Below are 21,558 nucleotides of genomic sequence, written 5' to 3'. Positions count from 1 at the left end.
TTTTAATTCAATGCATCCTGGTAATACAACTTGGAATCGTTTGGGCACTACTTCCTCAATCATACTCAATGATATATTTCCAATATGAATAATATATCAGTTAGTAGAAAGGTGGCATACAATGTGTTCACTGAAACGTGGATTAAAAACCTGTTGAATGTAAGTACATTGTCATAGCATGACATATTATAGTATAGCCCATCATTACACCACCGTACATCATACATGTCTTGTGAACATATTTCAGTCGAATATGAATGTCATATTCATATTCAATTCCATTTTTACCTCTGGGTTATTGCCGTAAAATAGATCACAGTTCTTCAACAGAAACCATTGACGCTTCCATTTTCTTGATAATCTTGCCCTCTTCAGTAACCAGCCCTTTATTTCGTTGTGTGGAATATCCTCGCCTTGCTGACTTTCAGATTTATTTGAAAGGCTATTTGTCTTGCTATCTGTCATCGAGTCAGAACTAGAAGCCATTGCAAAATATTAGAATGACGCACCTAAATACCGTAAATTGGTCTATTGTTTGTCGTAAAATGTTGACAGTTTATATTAAAATTTATAGATAATATTACACCCAATAAATACAGATATATGATATATTTTGCAACAATGTATAGATTCGGGTTAGTTATTTACTTTCCAATACCGATTCGCGTAATTTTTAGATGTGTGTCATGTTGCGGCATACCGTAAATGAGACTGATGGCAGGAAAGTGACAGCCAGCGAGGGAATACCTGTTGAATTCGTTGACTATTTTGACCAATATATTTATTTATTACGTGTACTATAACGTCAAAATACTTTTAATTTGTGCAAGTGCCCATAGGTTTACTAAACCGTGCCATTTGTGGGCGAGACGCTCTGCGAAGCGCAGATTGTTTAGTGTAAAAACGTCAGAAGTGGCGAGAGCGGTGACATTTGCCAACCCTTGATGTGTGTGTCTGCTCGCTGTACTACAGTACTGGCATTCAGGTGCTAGCGAATTGACTTACGCGGCCAACACACAAGATGTCGGGCGACGAGACCTCTCTTAAAGGAAAATTAACTATTTGTTTACAAATTGGACTTATCAGAGAGCAGGTGACATTCGAGGGAGAAATAACTCTGGGAAGTTTAAAAGATTTGGCTTGTGTTTTCGTTGATAAGAAGGTAGGTCATTCAGTTTGCGCTGGCATTGAATCGAATCGACACATGTGAGTAGTTCTATATTGATAATATCACCGTCAACATTGGCCGTGTACAATTGGAAAAAGGGAAACGCCCAGCCAAGAATCACGTTTGTTACCAAAAATGATTTTAGGGGGTTTGTAATTAAATAGTTGGGTGTCAAATCATGACATCAGTAATAAAAGATAGGGAGTCTCCCCGATATTATTTTTATATATAATAGTACTCATATTATGGTTTTGTAAAATGATAATCATTTTATGTGCACATAAAAAAAACTAAGGCTGTTTACATTAGTGACTTTACATAGGTTCACCTTTCTTTATAAAAATACATTATTAGGAATAATTTATGGTACATGAGATTAAAATGTTCAAACAATTGAATACATTTTTTTTTGACAATGAATGCTCATCTTTAGTTTCATATTATATGATAAAAAATTGAAAACTAATCTGAGCACTGAACTGTTACAAGTAGAATTAAGGAGTCAAAATTATTTATAGTGTATTTTAATCCAATAGACTTAAACCCAGAAAAGATCCAAAATGTTCCATTGTTTATTTTAACAGAGAAGATCAACTAAAAATAAAGTGAAATGCTATCTAGCTGAATTTCCATTTTCAATTTGTTTTCTATGTATCATTACATGTACAGTTAATTTGTATTCATTGATCTATACTGAATATTGTGTTCTTCTATGAATGTTATGGTCTTAATCAGTGACATTACATGTATTTCAAACATCCACCCAAATTTTAATTTGAAGTAAATACATGAACTGTGAACATGAGTTATTCTTTAATAGAATGACATTATTAGTAAATAGTTACACCTGTGCATGTTTCTGGATGTTACTAATGGAAGATCGGCAATGACAGAAATGGATGTTTGCAATTTAATTTCACTATTCAAATAAAGAAATGAATTTGAATTTGAAAGAACTGTCATTGCAAGTCACAGTTTTAAATTACTGAGCTCTAAAGGAATGTTCAATATTTAAAGACACTGTAAGATTCTCTTCCATTAATTATTTGTCATCTAGAATAATGTACATGTACGTGTAAGAACATGTACATGTACAAGTACATTTACAGTATCTGGTACAATTAATTATTGGGTAAAAAATGTATTTTAACCAACAATTGAAATTATATTCTTGTTACAATTGATTTTTAACATACATGTACATGTATTTATGTGGTCACTTTGTTATTTTTTGAGTTAGACGTACCCAAGTCCGAAAATGGTAAAAATAAAAATCTGTTAGCATGCCGCTGGGAATTGGAAAAAATGTTGTACCACACGGTTGGTCTAGCCTGTCACACTACATTAGAATCTAAGCTCTTTCAAAAGGTGGTTATGTGGCCGAATCTAATGTGTGCGATTTAGATCATTAGGTCTGTCATTTAGTAAAGTTGCGTGGTTTCAATCCCACGTCTGTACATGTACATAAAGAGTAGGGTCGCCCGTCCAACTTTGAGATCCCTCCGGTTTCCCACCACTGCTAAAAGACCCCTACACAAAAGCGGTTATTGAAATAAAATTGTACCATATTGAGTTAGTCCCAAAAATAACCAGTTTGTGTGGAGTGGATGTTAAACTCTCTCTCCTCCTCTCTCTCAACTCTTTCAAAAGAATTGGTACCGGGTACATGTTTTATAATCATGGACCTTGCTTGCAAGAAATCAAGCAAAATGGAGTCACAGAAGATGAATTATAACTTGTTAACTTCAGAAATCCGTCTTCTTACATCACATAGCTTATTGCCATTGGGACATTAAAATAGAGTCTTAATTGGATGACGAAAAACAAACCGTTGCAATGACACTAACTCAATTTTGTTTTTAGTGATAACATGATGATCACATGAAAAGTAAACCAATTAACTTTTGGTTTGCCTTCACTCTGCAGAGTTAAATGGTTATATCAAATTAAAAGAACTACATCATGCTGGAGATGATATTTTCAATCCAGATTCATTGAACTGCCACAAAGTTCTGGAAAAAGATTCACTTGTACTGTTTTGTACTTTTTTTGTAGTGTGAAAGCAAACTAAAAGGTTTGGTTATTACAACAGATTATAACCAATTTACTTTTGTTGTGTGAAGAAAGGGTATTAGAATAGATCCTCTATGTGTCATTTAACTGACTATTACTGACACATGGTTTATTTTGTCATGTGACATGTATAGCACAGGAAAACACTGTTGTTGTGAGCGATGGAAGATAAATTACCTACCATAAACACATGTGTGATAGAAGATTACAGAAAGGATATTAAGATACATGTATGTTAAATAAGAGGATATAGGGAGATATAAATGCACTGATTATAATATTTTTGTACATGTATCATTGGGTGTGTGTTATTCAATGGAGAATAACCCTCTGAAAGAGTATTCTTGAGAAGGTGGTCGATGGTTATAATACATGTATGTGGATGTCATTCAGTAATGTGCGTTTGAGATGTACTGACATCATAATCGATTATGGCAGTAAGATCAGTCTAATATTTAGTGACAGAACAAGACAGATTGTTCAAATATATAAAAAATATGAACAATTTAAACGTAGAGACTGTTGTTATACATGTATTTCTATTTCTACATAATTATGCACATTCAAGTAAAAATAAAATGCTCAAAATACACATACACATAGTAGAATTATTATTTTGATTGTAAAGGCTGTATTTCAGTCACGTAGCAGGGTTTTACTCCCACACTTGTACTTGACATCAGGGCTCACACTGGCTTTCAATTTTTTTCCGCCTAAATGGGTGATAATTTTTATATAAAAAAAATGTTCATATTTTTTTCCGCCAACTAGAATATTTTATCTGCCAAAAATGTGTGATAAAAAAGACAACATCTAACAATTTTATGCCTCAGCTAGGTTGATTATAAAACAATTACCGCTATATAAATACAATATACAACAATTTTAAATCCGTCTTTACATAATAGATTAGCAAAGTTTGGATTTAATAAGATCAGATTTTATTTTTGGTGACTTTAGTCTATTTGAACGTTCGTACTGCACATATTTTCAGCATTTACACGTCAAATCTCATTCAAGGATTGCCAATTTTCCAAAGATTTATGTGTTGGTTTACAATAGGCCTATTGTTATTTTCAGGTACCGTAAAGGTATTAAAATCTGAATCACTGATAGAATGATATAAATGTCAATTATATTTGTGACGGTAATATGAAACAAATGGTAACTATTTTCTCGATCAAGAATCATCACTATTCAACTCGTTCTTACGTTTTCGACCCGTGGCGATAATATGATTTGAAATAATGATATCCGATAGGCATGCTTGTATATATTACATGCCGTATATGAAGCCACAGTAAACAGAATTCGGCTATCAAAATATTGAATTCTCTTCGAAATAAACTGTCGGCCATTTTTTTTAAGACGAAACGAAACATCAAATAATCACCGCTTGGGTTAATCATTAGGAGTAAAAAGTGACTTGAGATAAGGTTTAATATATATCGTTGGCAATTATCAATCAACTAATCATTAATCTAAGATAACTGATTAGTATTACAGTATTACTCATTGGTGCGATCCGAATTATCAGTGGCGTGGTTTCGAATCCCCGGTTGTACGTGGCAAGGAGTGGGGTCGCCTGTCCAACCTCGTGGGTTTTCTCCGGGTCCTCCGGTTTCCTCCCACTGCTAAAGACCCCTACGCCCAAGCGAATTATGTAAATAAAATTAAACCATATGTTAGTCCCGAAATGACCTAGTTTGTGTCGAGTGGACGTTAAACCCCATTTCTCTCTCTCTCTCCGAATTATTTTCTCTCTCTCTCCGAATTATCAGCCAGTTGATTAATTCATAGCATCCCGCCATGTGATTGACACTCAATAATGGTTAATCCAGGATAAATACGATTAAAATTTTAAGATTTTTTCCACCAATTCTCAAAAAGAATCGCAAGTACTGCCAAACATTATTGCCAAAATCAAATTTTAATCGCCACTTTCGTATTTTTATCGCAAATTGCGGCTTTGGCGACCGAGAGTGTGAGCTCTGCTTGACATTAAGTAGAGTCGCATGCCTAATCTTGTGGATTTTCACCAGGTCCTATGTTTTCCTATGTTATAGACCCCTAATATACGCGCAAGCAAATTATCGGAATAAAATTGTATCATATGTTTGTCCCGAAATGACCTGGTTTGTGTAAAGTTAACCCCAAAAGAGAATTTGCACAAAGTTTGAGACAGAATTGGTTAAAGATACATTATGGGAGATTAGATAAAGAGCTGGCAGTTCTCACTATAATAGTTAAAAACTAAATAATGTAAAGGGAATTTGCTGAATATTTCAGTCAAATTGATCCACTCTGAACCGAGAATTTAGCAATTGAATTTTGGGCCTAGCTTCGATCATCATTACTAAAGTTGGTACCATAAAAAACACAGTCTCGATTATCCATTTCTTAATTTAATCATGAATGGGCGTTGAGCAGCAGATTGGATCCTAATCCGGTAAATATTGCAGGCTAGCAATGACAACTCATGAATTGATTATGGTCTGGATAAGTTAATTGATGTGTAATTAATAGTTTAGATAATATTTCAGGCCTAAAGAAAGACCTGCAATAGACAGATTTAGCTCTTGCGTAATGTATGTTTAATGTTTGATAGGAACATTAAAATTTGTTGAACAGGCATTGTGCAGTTTCCAAATGCCTTTATAGTAACAGGCCATCAAGCTTGTACATACATGTATAAGCTTACATTATTATACGTACATGTATGGTAAACAAAAACACCCTGTTTCAAGTGCATAATTTTAATAAATTATGTCCATGTACATACAGATTGCAGTACTACAAATTATTTAGTTTTCAAGGAGATTAATAAACACTGGCACAAAATATTTTACTCTTAAAGGGACAATAACATTCTTGCTGGCTTGACAGCTCCAGAAAATAAAAAATAGCCTTATTCTAAGTACTAGATGTGTTAGTGTCTTACCTGTTGTGTAAATTATCCATTAAATCATATTTTAATTGTCCAGAGGGTTCAAAAATATTTTTAAATCCAAGTCACATTTGAAAAGCTTTACGTCAGGCTTTTCAAATCATCTAGTTGAATTTTTCCAACTTTTTAAATTAGGTGTGTTAAGATGAAATTTGTATCATAAATTAATTGGAATATTGTAAAATAGTACAATTTGTTGACCAGAATAAAGATTGGGACATATTATTGGAACATTGTAAAATAGTACAATTTGTTGACCAGAATAAAGATTGGGACATATTATTCAGTTACAACAAGAGTGGTATTGAGCCTTTAAAGTAGGTGATCTAGTGCACTAATTATCAGCATTTGGTCAAGCCTGGAAGCACCTGTCATAAAAATTGTCAGGCACAATTTATTTGGTGCATGTCATTTTTTTTCTGTATTTCCATTGCTTGTACTGGCAATCAATACTGCTTTCTAGTATCTATAATCGCTTACCATCCACCAATCAATAATCGATAATATCTCCAAATTATTTTTACTTACAATTTGTTTTGAAAACATTCATAAAATTGGTATATGAGTAAATGAAATGAAATGAGGTTTGACGTCTTACTCTCCTGCTCCGACTAAGCTAATGAAGACGGGCATATGTCATACAGTGTGCTACAAGGGAAATTTTGCTCGGGCAGCGGTACTATGGTCTACTTAAATATCGAATTCCAACTGCCAAGGGATCTTTTATGTGCACGTCAATGTATACACAGGACTTGTTTTTTTTTTTATCCCATCCGAACAACTAGACAGCTTTCCTTGTCAGGCCCTTATATGCTGTAATATCATTATGTATGCTTCTTGCATGAAAAACAAAATGTGTGTGTTGAATAACTTTTTTGTTTAATTACGGTTACCGAGCTAGCCCAAGAATGTGATGCAAAAAATGCTGTGATAACGATTATCTTATGGAATTTTTCTTACAAGTGACTTCCTATAATTGCACGATTAAGCTGCATTTCCTTTAGTCCGGCTCCGGTCCGGGAGTAGACATAGCACACGGCAGGTTGTGTATCCTTATATGCGGTTATTCAAAGAAGAAAAAACCTATTTTTAGCTTATTCCCGTGCGGTCTACCCAAACTGTGCTTCCTTATGTGCGTTTACGGACACGGTTCCGCATGTGTTTCCGTACCGAACGTACATGGTCTGTTTCGAAAAAACCATACCGGACGCCGCATCCAAACCGTATCCGCACCCGCACATAAGGAAACACTCTTACTAAAGACCCCTACGTGTAAGCAAATTATTGAAATAAAATTGAACTATGTGTTAGTCCCGAAATGACCTAGTTTGTGTCGAGTGGACGTTAAACCCCATTTGTCTCTCTCTCTAATATATTACTAATATTATGCACAATGTACATGTAGTCAAAATTCTATTCCTTCAAGATACATGCCATACATTAACCTTACATGTAGTTTCTTTAAAGATGCATTACATGTATGTAAGATTTAGATAAAGCCCTTCTTGTTATAATAGTTCAAAAATATATAACGAAAAATGAATATATTGAAAATTTAATTCAAATTACTTTATTCTGGGCGAAGTTATGACTGTTTGAAGATGTACACATGTACATGTAGCATAGATCGTTTATTATCGTAGCAACAGTACTTACATTGTAACAACCGAGACTTAAGTCTCTCTATTAACCATTTTATTGTTATATTTTTAAATCTTGTGGCTATTCAAATCCATTTAAATCTCTGCCAACCGATTTATGGGTTTGTCATGAAGTCATGTGAATAAATGTCTAAATGATAATTTATATAAGATTTGAAGCCAGAAAAAAGATCTGCTGTAGGCAGATTTAGCTCTTACATAATGCATCTTTAGATATAAATTGACATTCATGTATTCCCATACATGTAATTTAATAAGGTATGTACATGTAGTATGATTATCTAATGTGTGAGTGTTGAAGTCAGCTGAGGCATGGGATCATGGTTAAAGTAGCGATGTTGTAATTAATTCATAATACAAGTCATGTTGAGTCTTTCCTTGGACTTGAAGTAAAATCATAGCTTGTTCGCTATACATGTACATGTGCATGTTGCTTACACAAATTGTGGGTTTGGGTGGCTGAATGGTTAGCATTGAATCATAAGGTCTGTCATTGAGACAACTGGCGAGGTTTTGATTCCCCGACTGTATGTAACGAGGAGTTTGGTCGCCTGTCCAACCTTGTGAGTTTTCTTCGGATCCCCCGGTTTCCTCCCACTGCTAAAGACCCCTATGCGCAAGAAAATTATTAAAATAAAATCGAACCATATGTTAGCCCCGAAATGACCTGGTTTGTGTCGAGTAGACGTTAAACTCTCTCTCTCGCATGCTCTCTCACTCTTACACAAATTTTTCAAATACAGTAAACAGAGTTTGAAAAGTCCATTTCTGAGAGACAAACAATGAAAGCAGGCCTATAATTATTATGGTTAAAGGCTGATTAATGATGACAAATTTTACTGGCTTGAATAGACTTATTGCTCATCTAACCTGTCACTCATCATATACATGTACATTGTATATTTTTGTTTATGTTTAATATACTTCGTACATTTCAAGCATCTATGATATATGAGACAGAATTGGATGAAATTCAGAATTGCACTTCAATATGCAGATATTGTTTTGACTCTGAAAATTGAAAGTCATTCTTCAGAATGCTTCTGGTTGGCGTACATGTATATATGTGTTGCCTGACAACTCTGTTTTATTACAAATTGTGTATTAATTTGATAGGAGAAATGGTGGACATCTGTCTTTAAACAACTATTTGTTTACATTTCACAGCTTTAATATATATAGCACTGTAATTATCACCTCATCTATGATCTCAAATAATTATAATAGTAAGTGCAGGGGGACTGCACCAAACAAAATTTACACAAAAACAAATACATGGACAGGACATCATACTCAACACAAACACAAACATACAGACAATTCAAAAAAAGTGAATGGATCCGGGGGCTAGCCGTAAGCGTCCACTGCGCTGTACAGTTATTAATTGTCTTCATTTTTTATTGATTGGAAATTTGAACTCGTTCGACCTCACAGTGGAGTTTGATATTTTTTATCTGTTTTCAATTTTATTTTGATTGATACATAGCATGCATAACATTTTTTTAAAATGGGTTTGGTACAGGTTAAAAATGTTGGTGTCCATGTGGGTGTCAGATATTGACATAATATCTGCATGTCAAATGACAGTTTCTTGTCATTTTGACGGACAAGTGTCATAATAGTTTATTTAAATCTAACCAATATTGCTATTAGATTTATTTAGTTTATGTTTTTTTCATCTTGTTTCATTATCTAACAATAACAATCAGCCCACACATCAATATGGAATTTCCCAAAAAGTTACTATTGGCAGCAAAATAGACATTAAAGAGACATTATTTAAGAGCTAAATCTGACTATTACAAGTCTTTCTTTATAGGGCTTAAATGTTATCTAAATTATTAAATTAGACATTAACATGACATGGGGGGTTGGATGGCTGAATGGTTAGCGTGCGTGCGCTTTATCATAAAGTCTGTCATTGAGTCGACTGGCGTGGTTTCGAATCCCCGGTTGTACGTGACAAGGAGTAGGGTCGCCTGTCCAACCTCATGGGTTTTCTTCGGGTCCTCCGGTTGCCACCCACTGCTAAAGACCCCTACGCGCAAGCAAATTATTGAAATAAAAAATTTAAAAAACATGTTAGTCCCGAAATGACCTAGTTTGTGTCGAGTGGACGTTAAACTCCATTTCTCTCTCTCTCTATTATAATGACATGACCATAATCAACTCTCTAGTTCATCGGGTGGCTCCGATTTTAAGAAGATTAGAACGGTTCAGCCATTTAATGATTTAATTAAAAGTGGAGAAGTGGGGCTAAGTCTTGAACCGAATAGTAAGGTGGTTACAATAATAAACAATCTATGCACACATCTTGTCCAAACAACAAACATTGATAACTTTGCTCAGATTAATGTAATTTGAAGGAAATTATTCATTTTGCATTATCTATTTTTGAACAATTATAGCAAAAATCTTACATGAGGTATCTTTTAAGGAGAAGTATCAGATATATTTCAGTGAATAAAACTGATTAATTCTGTGTGAACATGAGGTCACCAATATTAGAGTAAACTTACTAGAACTTTTGTTGCCTGTGTTTGGTTGGTCACTCTATTAACATCTATAAACATGTTTAATTAAGAAAAGTATGTTTTGGCTGTGTGAAAACTGTGACAATAAATTGTACCCCTGACATCGATTAGACATTCGGTCAGATGGATCTCAATAATCAAAGCCTTTCAAAAGACGATAGGTGTATCATATGCTGGTAGGTTGATGTGGAGTTGAGCAATCACAATCTGCACATAATTTGACACTGTCTATAAAGAAATGTACTTAGACCAAGATGGAGTAAACAATCGATAAATAAAACAGAAGGAATTGTTGGAATAATTTTAGTGACGCAGATGTCAGTTTTATTTGTTAATTAATTAAAGGCTATCAGATTCAAAGTGCATAAATACTAAATAGTACTTTACCAGGGGAATGCCACAAAGTAAATGTAGTTCCCATGTAGTTCCCCATGGATAAGATGGCCTAGTTGTGATGTGCCAAAGTACAAGTGTAACTGCAGACCCCATTATTAAGTTGTGATATGCCAAAGTAACTGTAGTTCCCATTGCAAAGTTGTCAGATGCCAAAGTAACTGAAGTTCCCATGGCTAAGTTGTGATGTGCCAAAGTAACTGTAGGTCCAATGGCTATGTTGTGATGTGCCAAAGTTACTGTATTTCCCGTGCCTAAATTTGTGATGTGCCAAAGTTCTGTATTTCCCGTGGCTAAATTTGTGATGTGCTAGCTAAAGCAACTGTAGTTCCCATGGCTGAATTTGTGATGTGCGAAAGTAACTGTAGTTCCCATGTATATTTTGTAATACCAGTACAAAGCACTATAGTATAACAGCGTCTCACTGAATTTGCCTTTTTTTCCTTTAATTGATGAGGCTTACGACTGTTAAAGAATCCAAACAATAATTGACTCGGCAGTTCAACGGGTTTGAAACTATGTAAACACAAAACAACATGTACATGGTAGTAGTATAAGTACTTTGGAAATTAACATATTTAACCTGTACACAAACACTATCTCTCATATATATCACCATTATATCTTAAAGATACTTTCCCACATGCAAACTGTGTGATTTAATGATATATTTGGACTAAAAACATATTCAAACTAATTAATCTATCAAAAATTTGCTTCAAATCCCTCTCAAAACTTTGTATTCATTTGGAGATACAGTAAGCTATAGATAAACTGTTGTTAGACCCCATGCCGTCAGCTCAATTCATTGAGTGAGGGTCCATTTTTCAGAATGTATTTTTCGTTACTTACTGTCCATTTATCATACATATGAGGCCTAAGTAAATTCTTAATTATTTTCTGTTAACTACTTTTTCCGCCGTTTAATTACAGAATCTTTTGTATGTTGCTTCAAATCCCTCTCAAAATTGTATATTCGCAGGGAGATACCTCAAGCTATAAATAAGCTGTTGTTAGAAGCCATGTCCGCTGTTTAATTGCACGTTAATTTTGTATGCTGACACCCCTCAATGGTCCCAAAACTACCTAACCATTTGATCAAGAAATAACAACTGCTCTGTCAGTCAAGCTAGCACACAATAAGCTGGCAGACAACAGTCTGGTTGCCAGTTAGTGATACCCTGACATTTTTTCCCAGTGCTTGCCCCATGGGTGTTTTTCGGGTAATCCAATATTTTTCTAGTAAGATTGGAGGTACCAAATTTGTCATACTTTCAAAACAATATATCTTTAATCTCTGTCAACATTTTTGTGGCCAAATGGTTAATGTGTGCGCATTAGATAACAAGGTAGGAGGGTTACCTGTCCAACCGTGTGGGTTTTCTCAGGGTCCTCTGGTTTCCTTCCATAGCTAAAGACCCATACTCACAAACAAATTATTCAAATGAAATTGAACCATATGTTAGTCCCAAAATGACCTAATGTGTGTTAAGAGGACATTAACCCTTTCAATGCTAGACGTAAATCCACTGCCTGTGCTAGATCCTTTTTTGAGGAAAAAAGTGTGTTTGGAACTAAATGCCAAACAGTACTTAATGGAAGCTTTTATGAAAATTATTTTTGTGTGTTTGGATCGGCATGATGTTGGGCTAAGAGAAAAAAATAGAATTTTGGAAATTTGCATAATCAATTATCGTCATGGCGTCCATTTTGGATTTTTCATTTCTCACTAAAACTAACACGAAAACAAATTTTTTTCCATGAAATACTTATGGGATATTGTTTTTTTCACTGGATTTTGATAAAGATATATAAAATGAACAAAAATATCAATAGCAGCCATGAGCAATGCCACCACGAACACGCACACCACGTCTCCCGTTGCCATGACCACGTGCGGATTGCATTACCTTGTTTTTACTTTCACTTTCATCCTCAAGTCCCATATCATTATCACTATAGTCAGTCAATGGATCTACACGTCGGGACTCAGGAATTGCCTGCGTTTTTTACGATCCAGCAGGCCAGCATTATTATCAACATCGGTATTATCGTCAGAATCTACTCAAGACATAATACATACATGTCGGGCTATTATGTTCACACTGGGCTTGTTCATCATGCACAGGAGACATAGCCATAGGCCGAAGATCGTGCAACAAATCACGCACTTCATACTACCAATCACTGTCCTGACTACTATTATTATCAACTAACTGGAAACGAATTATGTGTATCAGTATCCGCCTTGAAATTGTCCACACTGTCTTGGTCAGCGAAGATGCCATTCACGATGCCATGCACTCCACCATGTTACGGCTTGCCGCTTTGAAACACATGGAAATATGTTCTAGTGTATAGAAAATACAATAGATGGCACTTGCAGCTACGGTGCTAATTTTAGCAAGGGCCATACTGAGTACCCGGTAATACCGGGTATGCGCATTTTAACGACATTTTATAATACCCGGTACTACCGGGTAGACACAATGAAAGGGTTAAACCTCATTTCTCTCATTCTTAATTTAATAATATGGACATTTGATAGATGTGTAGTTATTTTTGTTCAATCTCACCCGCTACATGTGAGGTTATTCTTTCTGTGATATCTGCATTTAAATCACAAAGTTACAAGCTTAGTGGTAGGACAGAAAATTATCACACGTATGCTTGTTTCAGAGCTATTACTAAAATCCCATTTACTTACTGAAAAATGCCACTAAAGGATTATTTTACTGAAAGATGTTGTACTCACTCCAGACCTGGAACCATTTTGCAAAATTCCTAATGGTATATTAAAGATCAGAGTATCAGACCATACTTAGTTAGGACCAGAATATGTCTACCAAGCTTTAAATTAGGTAGGTGCTGATCACTGTAATCCGGGTATTATTTAATCTTGTGTATTTAGCACTTATTTCTTTCACATTCATTCCATATCAAATCTTTGTTTAAAAATTCATAAAAACTGTTTAAATTCTCCCAAACTCATCTGATTTGTACTTGTGTCCAGTTTAAAACTGACCATTCAATTTTTATAATGAGTGTCCAATTTACAAGCTTTTAATTTCGCGATCACTGTTAAAAAATAAACAACCCAATTGATTAATGATGTATGATGATTATTTTTCGAACAGGGGTCAGGAAATAAATACTTGTAAATTGGACACTCAATATCAAAATTAATCAGTCCGCTTTAAATTGGACACAAGTACAAATTAGATGATTTGGGTTGATTTTAAACGATTTGTACAAATTTTTAAACAAAGACTTGATTAAAGTAGCTAAGTCCTTAACTCAGTATCATCCAAAATCTTCGACATTGAAAACACAAATTATTTGTCAATTTAAATCAATATCGATATGTGCGAGTGCTGTATCATAAGGCGTGTCATTGAGTCAACTGGCATGGTTTCGATTCCATGGTTGTACGTGACAAGGAGTAGAGTCGCCTGTTCAACCTCATGGGTTTGTCCGGGTCCTCCAGTTTCCTCCCACTGCTAAAGACCCCTACCCGCAAGCAAATTATTGAAATAAAATTGAACCATATGTTAGTCCAGAAATGACCTAGTTTGTGTCGAGTGGACGTTAAACCCAATTCTCTCTCTCTTAATATAATAGTTAAAAAAAAAAGATAACGAAAACTGAATATATTGAAAATTTCATTCAAATTGATTTATTACTGAAGTTTGGGCAAGATGTGGCATAGATTGTTTATTATCGTAAGAACAGTACTTGTTATTCAAGACAGTCTCGATTCGCCATTTTTAAATTAAATCATTAAATGGTGACAGTGTTTCAATCCGTTTAAAATAAATCTCACCATTCAATAGTCTAGAGATTTCATTATAGGCTTGTCATGTGAATAAATATCTAAATAACAATTTATATAACATTTGAAGCCAAAATAAAACTATGTAATAGGCAGATTTAGCTCTTACATGATGCATCTTTATCTTACAATCTGTAAGAAAGTAACAGTCAGGTTTAAATACTAGACTACCGTTTAGAAAAATATGAAAAATTGTTTAGAATTAATAAAATAGCTTTCTGTCTAGTTTAATCACAGCCAGTTTCAAGGATAATTATTTTTCTAGTTTTTAGGGCTTCATGAGAAACTAACAGTGCACTTAATAATTTCTATAAACACTGTTCTAAACGATACATTTTAGAATACTTAATATTTTTATAAGCAAAGACAGTTATTATATCTAAAAATTCTCAATCTAATTATGACCTGTATTTGAAAGTTGATAAACAAGTGATATGCAAGATTCTAGAGCATGTCCAATTCATATTTACTTTTATGTTGATGCTGTTAACAAGATCGTGTGAACCTTCTGGAAACAGTTACCATCCCTGTGCCGTGGCATGAATTGCATATACATGTATGCATTGTTATTGTTCTTAAATATGATATTCAGAATGAATAATTTATCAAATAATATTGCAAAAAAATTGGAAATGGAGCAAGAATCGATTTCCTTAAAAATGTAATTGACTGTATTTATTGTTGTTTCAAGATTGTTGCTATTATTTGTCAAAGAAATTTCCTAGAAACCTTTCTATGATAATTTCTGCTCCTCTCTATTCCATGTTGAGTCTTTATTACAAAATAACTATTTATTATTTCCTGAGAAAGAGTAATAAGAAACCGGTGCAAGATGTAAAATACAAATTATTATGGTTTCTTTCTTATAGTATATTGCCAACATGATTTATGCTCGTATTTGAGATTACATCATTTGTGATATCAATGAGATAACTTTTGCAAGATGTAATTAACCTTGTTTCAAATCCTATACATGTAATAAATTAGTTTATACATGAATATTGACAACTTCGATCTGATATCTGACATCACTTTTGTTAACATAATTCTCATGTGCTGGAGTTTAAAGTGGCATTGCTGAATTCAGAGATCTTTAGATATTTCACTATTGATTGTCATTCTGCTCACAGAAAACTATGAAATTCGACAATAGGTCTCTGCTCTGAATGGCCGTCATATCCAAAAATTAGTATACTATTTTGTAATGCAGTTCTACTCCATTTTCTCATCTGTCATGCCTACAAAGACGTAATAAACGATACCTATATTAATAAATGGCAGATGAATAAATACTTCTCAAAATTCTCGAAGTATGCTTAGTGTTTTTGACTAACATCGTTGATTTACATGTAGGAATTAAAATGTCAGTCAAATAGCTTAGTGGCTGTTCTCAAGAGGAGCTAATTGTAGCGTACATGTTTAGTTCAGCATGTATTGATTGTGTGTCTTCAAGGGAACACTTAAAGTGGTGAAACGGCTTTAATGCATGGTGGCCCAACTTATAGAACGACCCTAAAAACATTTTATCTGAGCAACACTTTTTTGGGGATATCCAGCACTTTTATTAAATTAACGATGCATCATTTGTATTTTTTGCTAAAATATCAAATTTCTCACGGCTTAATCCATGCTAATGTACATGTACTCAGATTGATTATTTAACATTTAATTAAGAAAGCCTTATAGAGTCGCCCAAGGAACCAGAAAAACGAGAAGACGATTGGAAGGTGTATGCAACCAATTCCTGGTTCAAAAAACAACACATAATTAGCATGCTTGAGTCTATTCAAGTTTTTCCAGTTTAAAAATGGAGTAAATTTCAATTTGGTAATTAATCATAATTCTTGACGGACAATCTTGTTTTCACTTCTCAAAGTTCAACAAAAGAACCAGTGAATAAGAGTGGACACATACATGTATAAGGCTGCTGTCAGGACCAGTCTCACTTAAGCTACTTCACACAGAACATACAAAACTACCATGTATATGGGAAGCTTTCCGTTGATTACTTCTAGATTTATGGCCCTTGTTTTACCTTGTGAATGTTCGAATGACCAAAGTTATCATCCAATCTGTATGAAATGTATATGCATTATTTAAATTAGTAAAATGAAAAATCCTGTCGAATTTCAACACTTTCTGTGCATTACTTCCAGAGTTAAGGCCCTTGTTTCAGTTTGTACAACCTTGTGAACTCTCAAACAACAAAAATTATAATCTGATCTGTATGAAATTGTCTTGTAAATGTCCCCAATTACCTACAAAACCATGTCGACCTCTCACACAATTTAGCTGCTGTAGGCATATGTTTTTGTTGCCTGGCAATCTATCTTTTGATATTTTTTACATTTTATTATTTCTGTGAAACCGAAAAACTGAAATATCGCCCATAGTATCACAATATAGAGAGAAATGATAGACTTTACTATAATAATTTGGAAATAGAAGATAAATATCATTTTGTGTTAGTCTGTTAAAGGGACAATAACACTCTTGCTGGCTTGAAAGCTCCAGAAAATAAATAATATCTCTATCTAAGTACTAGATGTTTAAGTGTCCTACCTGTTGTGTAAATTATCCATTACATCCTATTTTACTTGTCCAGAGGGTTCGAAAATATTTTTAAATCAAAGTTTCATTTGAAAAGGTTTACGTTAGACGTTTCAAACCATTATGTTGAATTTTTCAAAATTTTTAAATAAGTGTTAAGATGAAATTTGTATCATCAATTAATTGAAATATTCTAAAATAGTACAATTTGTTGACCAGAATAAAGATTGGGACATATTATTCAGTTACAACAAGAGTGGTATTGAGCCTTTAATCCTAAACAATTTTAAGAGAAAAATATGTATAAACACATACTTTTCTTGAATAAAAAACATCAATGTTTAAATTTATTGAACTGCTTAACAATGAAAATTGTATATTAGAATAATTTAGGAAAATTTGTACATTTTGCACTGAAATGTCGCGTATAGAGATATCCTACATAAGTGTACATCTCCGCCATCACTACTTTTATATTGTGAACTATTGTTTTGTAAAATACATTTGATAATAAACAATGATAATTTAAAGAAAAGAACTATATGGAAGTGTTAAAATGACTGAAGAACTCATCTCTATTTGATATTTAATAGTAAGAGTTGTATTTAGCCAAATTTTAAATGGATAATTGTGATCTCATGTCAGTTGTATGTCACCAGTCAGTGTTGACAGTAACAAGTGTGAGTTGTGACAGTTAAACAGTATATGTTTAGACTGGCGAAAGAATCTATAGTTGTCAGGCTTTATTACCCAACCTACTCTCTTTCATTTATTCCAGCCGAGTGAATTTGACAGACAGCTCCCAACACTAATAGTATAAGAAATAGACTAGCTTGATCTTCATACCACAATTATCAATTGATTTTGCCCAATCAGCATTTAAAGTGGCATCCTCTTTCAGGAAATAATGACACTAATAAAGCTGCCGCGATGCCGGAAGTTATATTCCTTTAAGGATGTTTGTGTAGTATTCCTGTGCATATGTAGCTAAAGCTAATTCGCACAGTAATTATGTGTAAGAAATTTTAAGTGCCACTGTCTTGACTAATTGTCAATGTAGAGTATATACATTATACATGTAGGTTAACCATGTTTACACATGTAAGCAATGGTGATTGTGCAATGTACATTTTATACATGTACTATATGAAATAAATCTATCAATTGATCATAAGCATTATCACAGACTAGATTTTAGACATATTAATGAAAAATTGTCAACAGATTATACATAGTATAGGTTGGGCCTTAAAAACAATAAAGTAAAAGTATGATAGTAGGCATGAAATTACATCTGATCTACACACCTTTTGCTCATTGAAGCTGGATAAATTTCTAGCATAATTGGATTCTGGTTTCAATCTCAGAAACAATGTACATGTAAATATATAAAATGACTTTTATTAATCAATGGCATTAAAAGCCTGCTTTTCAATGAGCAGCATGATCAATAAAACCTGTTATTATTTAAATTATAGACACATAATATAAGAGGAGATAAGGATTATTTAGATAGAAAATTTGGAAGATTAAAGCAAAAAAGAATGTGTGCCTCTGATGTGAAACTTGGCAGATGCAACACAAATGTATTTAAGACCATTACAGGCCCATAAAGACGAAAAGCATAAAGCTGATAACAAATTTCAAAAAGGATCTTAATAACTTGCTTTATGATATTAAATAATTTGGAAAAATTTTTGACAAAAAGATTGCATACATAATTAAATGAAACACATAAACCTATAAAAGAATACATGTATCAATTCAAGTTGATATATCTAGAGCCAGATGTAATTTTTCACTGCACCATTTTTGTAACCATACTTTTGATTCTACATGTAAATGGTCTTGAGCTCTATATTTAACTTTTGTATTGGCTTGCGTCCCTTTAACTTAAAATCTTGTCACCAAATTTGATAGAGAGTTTCTTATTCCCTGTGTTTTATACCAAAGCTTTGGCTCAATGTATTGTAAGACTCAAAAGTAGGATTATTTAAAACTTAATGTGACGAATTCAACTCTAAAATAATTTCTTTGACATTAATTAAATGAGGACTTGAAATCAGCTATAACTAAATCAGATTTCACGTTTGCCAATAATTCCAACAAAAGTGAAATCCCTTTGACCTTTTGTGAATCTTATTACTAGTATTACAAGGTAGAGGCATCAAATTGTCTGTTATTGACAGGAAAAGTACCCATCATGGAAGAAAGCATAGGTAATTATCCAATTATCGGGTTCTCCTTTCACTGAAGGTAGAATGATGTTTTGGTTGATATTGATTATGGGACGGTTTTGTAATGAAAGGAATAATAAAGCGTGCTACAGTTTTATTCTGTTATGGCTATGGATTATCAGGAGTCTTGTTAGATTACCAAGATAACATCAGGGATGACAGATAGCTACAATTGACATTTATAGACTTAGAATACAAAACGGATCAGGGTTTGGAGGACATTTATAGTAGGGAGTGTTGTGAAGATTGTGCTGGAAATATTTATCAGTAACAATTGGTCTAAATAAAGACAATCATTTTATATCCCAAAATAACTGATTTTAAAGAAAAAGTCATTTTTCCAAGTTTAATGGATGGAATCACTCTGCAGTTTAAAAGAAATGTATTCCAAAACAGTAAAAAAATTTAATCAGTACTTAGTAGTAATGATGTTCACAAAGGCGGATTCAGAGACCATCGATGGGGGGGTGGTGGGGGTGGAGAGGAGGGGGGTCATGGGTATCGTAGGCGCGAAGCTCACCACAAACTAGGAGCCCAGAAATGTAATTTCGAAGAACCCGCATCTAAAATGTGCCCTCTGGATCTGCCCTAGGTTCATTATACATGTAATTCTAAGATTATTCTAAGATGTATTGGAATATCTGTTTTAAGCTTATAGTGTCGCGTGAATCATGAATGCTTGCAAGGGGCTAAGACCATTAATTATTGTCAAGAATACAATGTATAACGAGTTAAAATAGGAATATCACTCCAAAAATGGTTCAATTCAGTTTAATGTTTACAAGAATATGTGCAATTGAAATTCAATCTACGCTGCTCATGCATAACAGGACAGCGCCATCTTGTAGTCATCTTGTACTAGTAGCGAAGGAACTTGATGGCCCAAGTTTAAAATCTGATTGAATGCAAGCCGGGAGATTATTTAGCATTGTTATTTTGATGTTGTTTTCTTAATTAAATGTTGCAATCTGAGTACATAATAGCATGGGTTATAAGCTGTTGGAAATTTGATATTTTAGTGAAAATGTAAATGGCGCAACAGAACTTAACTTAACTTGGTCGTGATTGATTTGGTAATAGTACATTAAATGAATAAAGTATGATTTAACATGTCAACTTACATGTTACAGACTTTGTTATATTATTATTTAAATCTGAAATTGAGCTGGCGTTAGTTGATACTAGCATGTTTAAGTGCGTTCTAAACTAAATGTGTATGAAATATTCAAAACACAATCAATGCCATGCAGTTTTAATTCTTGGTAATTTATTGAGAATGCTGTATTTCTGTATAGGCTAATGAATGTGATTACCACAAAAAATAATAACAAATTGGAACATGTTTCTGAAAATTTTCTATATTTAATTCATTTAAATTACTGTCTTCATTTATTCAATGGATAAAGCATGTACTTCATCAGTGAGTTGGTCGAAATAAGGATTTTTCTACAATGGCCAGTATCAGAAAGTGCTGTTGCCAAAATAAGCTGAAAGGGCACCATAGCATTTCTTCATGTTTTTGTCTATCACTTAAAAATTAACTTGCAAAGTTTTTATTCAGTCGTAGATGATAGACAAATGGAACAATGATCACATGGCATTCATAATTGAAATTGTTTTATAAAATAAAATTCTGTACAAATATGCCATAGCCTTCAATAATAAGGACAATATTTTCAAAATTAGGCCACTGTCAGCATGTGTATAAAATAATGAAAATCATAATGGTAATTAAACCCTATTTACAACTAAATCTAGCATTGCTGGTTTGTTGACCTAATTCTAACCATGCATGTCAGGCATCACCGGTATTTGGCATTGGAGATTCTGTTGAAAAATATATCATTGATGACTGTTTCTCACAATATTCAGTGTTCTATAAGGGGATTATTCAATGACTATTTAAATTTAACTAACCATTAAAATGTATTGTTTTAATATCTTCCTGAAATTTGTACGAAGCATCGAACACGGCACGATTCTCGAGATCCACAATTCATATCAAGATCGTGGCTTATTTTTACAAAGGCAACTTACTGGACTTGTTATGAATATTCAGCAAGGCTATTTTTAAGGGATTATTAAAGTTAAAGGTGCTAATTACTCAGATCATGTGAACTATGTGGCCGATTCTCACTAATGACTGTTAATGTTATTGTAGCC

General features: G+C 33.6%; 1 protein-coding gene across 2 annotated transcripts in view; it reads left to right on the top strand.

Moving 5' to 3' along the window:
- The first annotated feature begins 722 nt into the window (after positions 1 to 722).
- LOC126821972 (serine/threonine-protein kinase D3) overlaps positions 723 to 21,558 on the top strand; it is a 94,331-nt gene continuing 73,495 nt past the window's right edge. For both annotated transcript variants that reach the window (XM_050550649.2, XM_050550650.2), the window contains exon 1: positions 723 to 1,162. In XM_050550649.2, the coding sequence (XP_050406606.2) occupies positions 1,022 to 1,162 (141 nt within the window). In that variant the 5' untranslated portion in view covers positions 723 to 1,021. The remainder of the gene's footprint in view (positions 1,163 to 21,558) is intronic.

The sequence above is a fragment of the Patella vulgata genome, chromosome 5 (assembly GCF_932274485.2).
Source record: "Patella vulgata chromosome 5, xgPatVulg1.2, whole genome shotgun sequence".
NCBI classification, from domain to species: Eukaryota; Metazoa; Mollusca; class Gastropoda; family Patellidae; genus Patella; species Patella vulgata.
The sequence above is the reverse complement of the archived record's forward strand: the minus strand, read 5'-3'. Positions and strand labels throughout refer to the sequence as shown.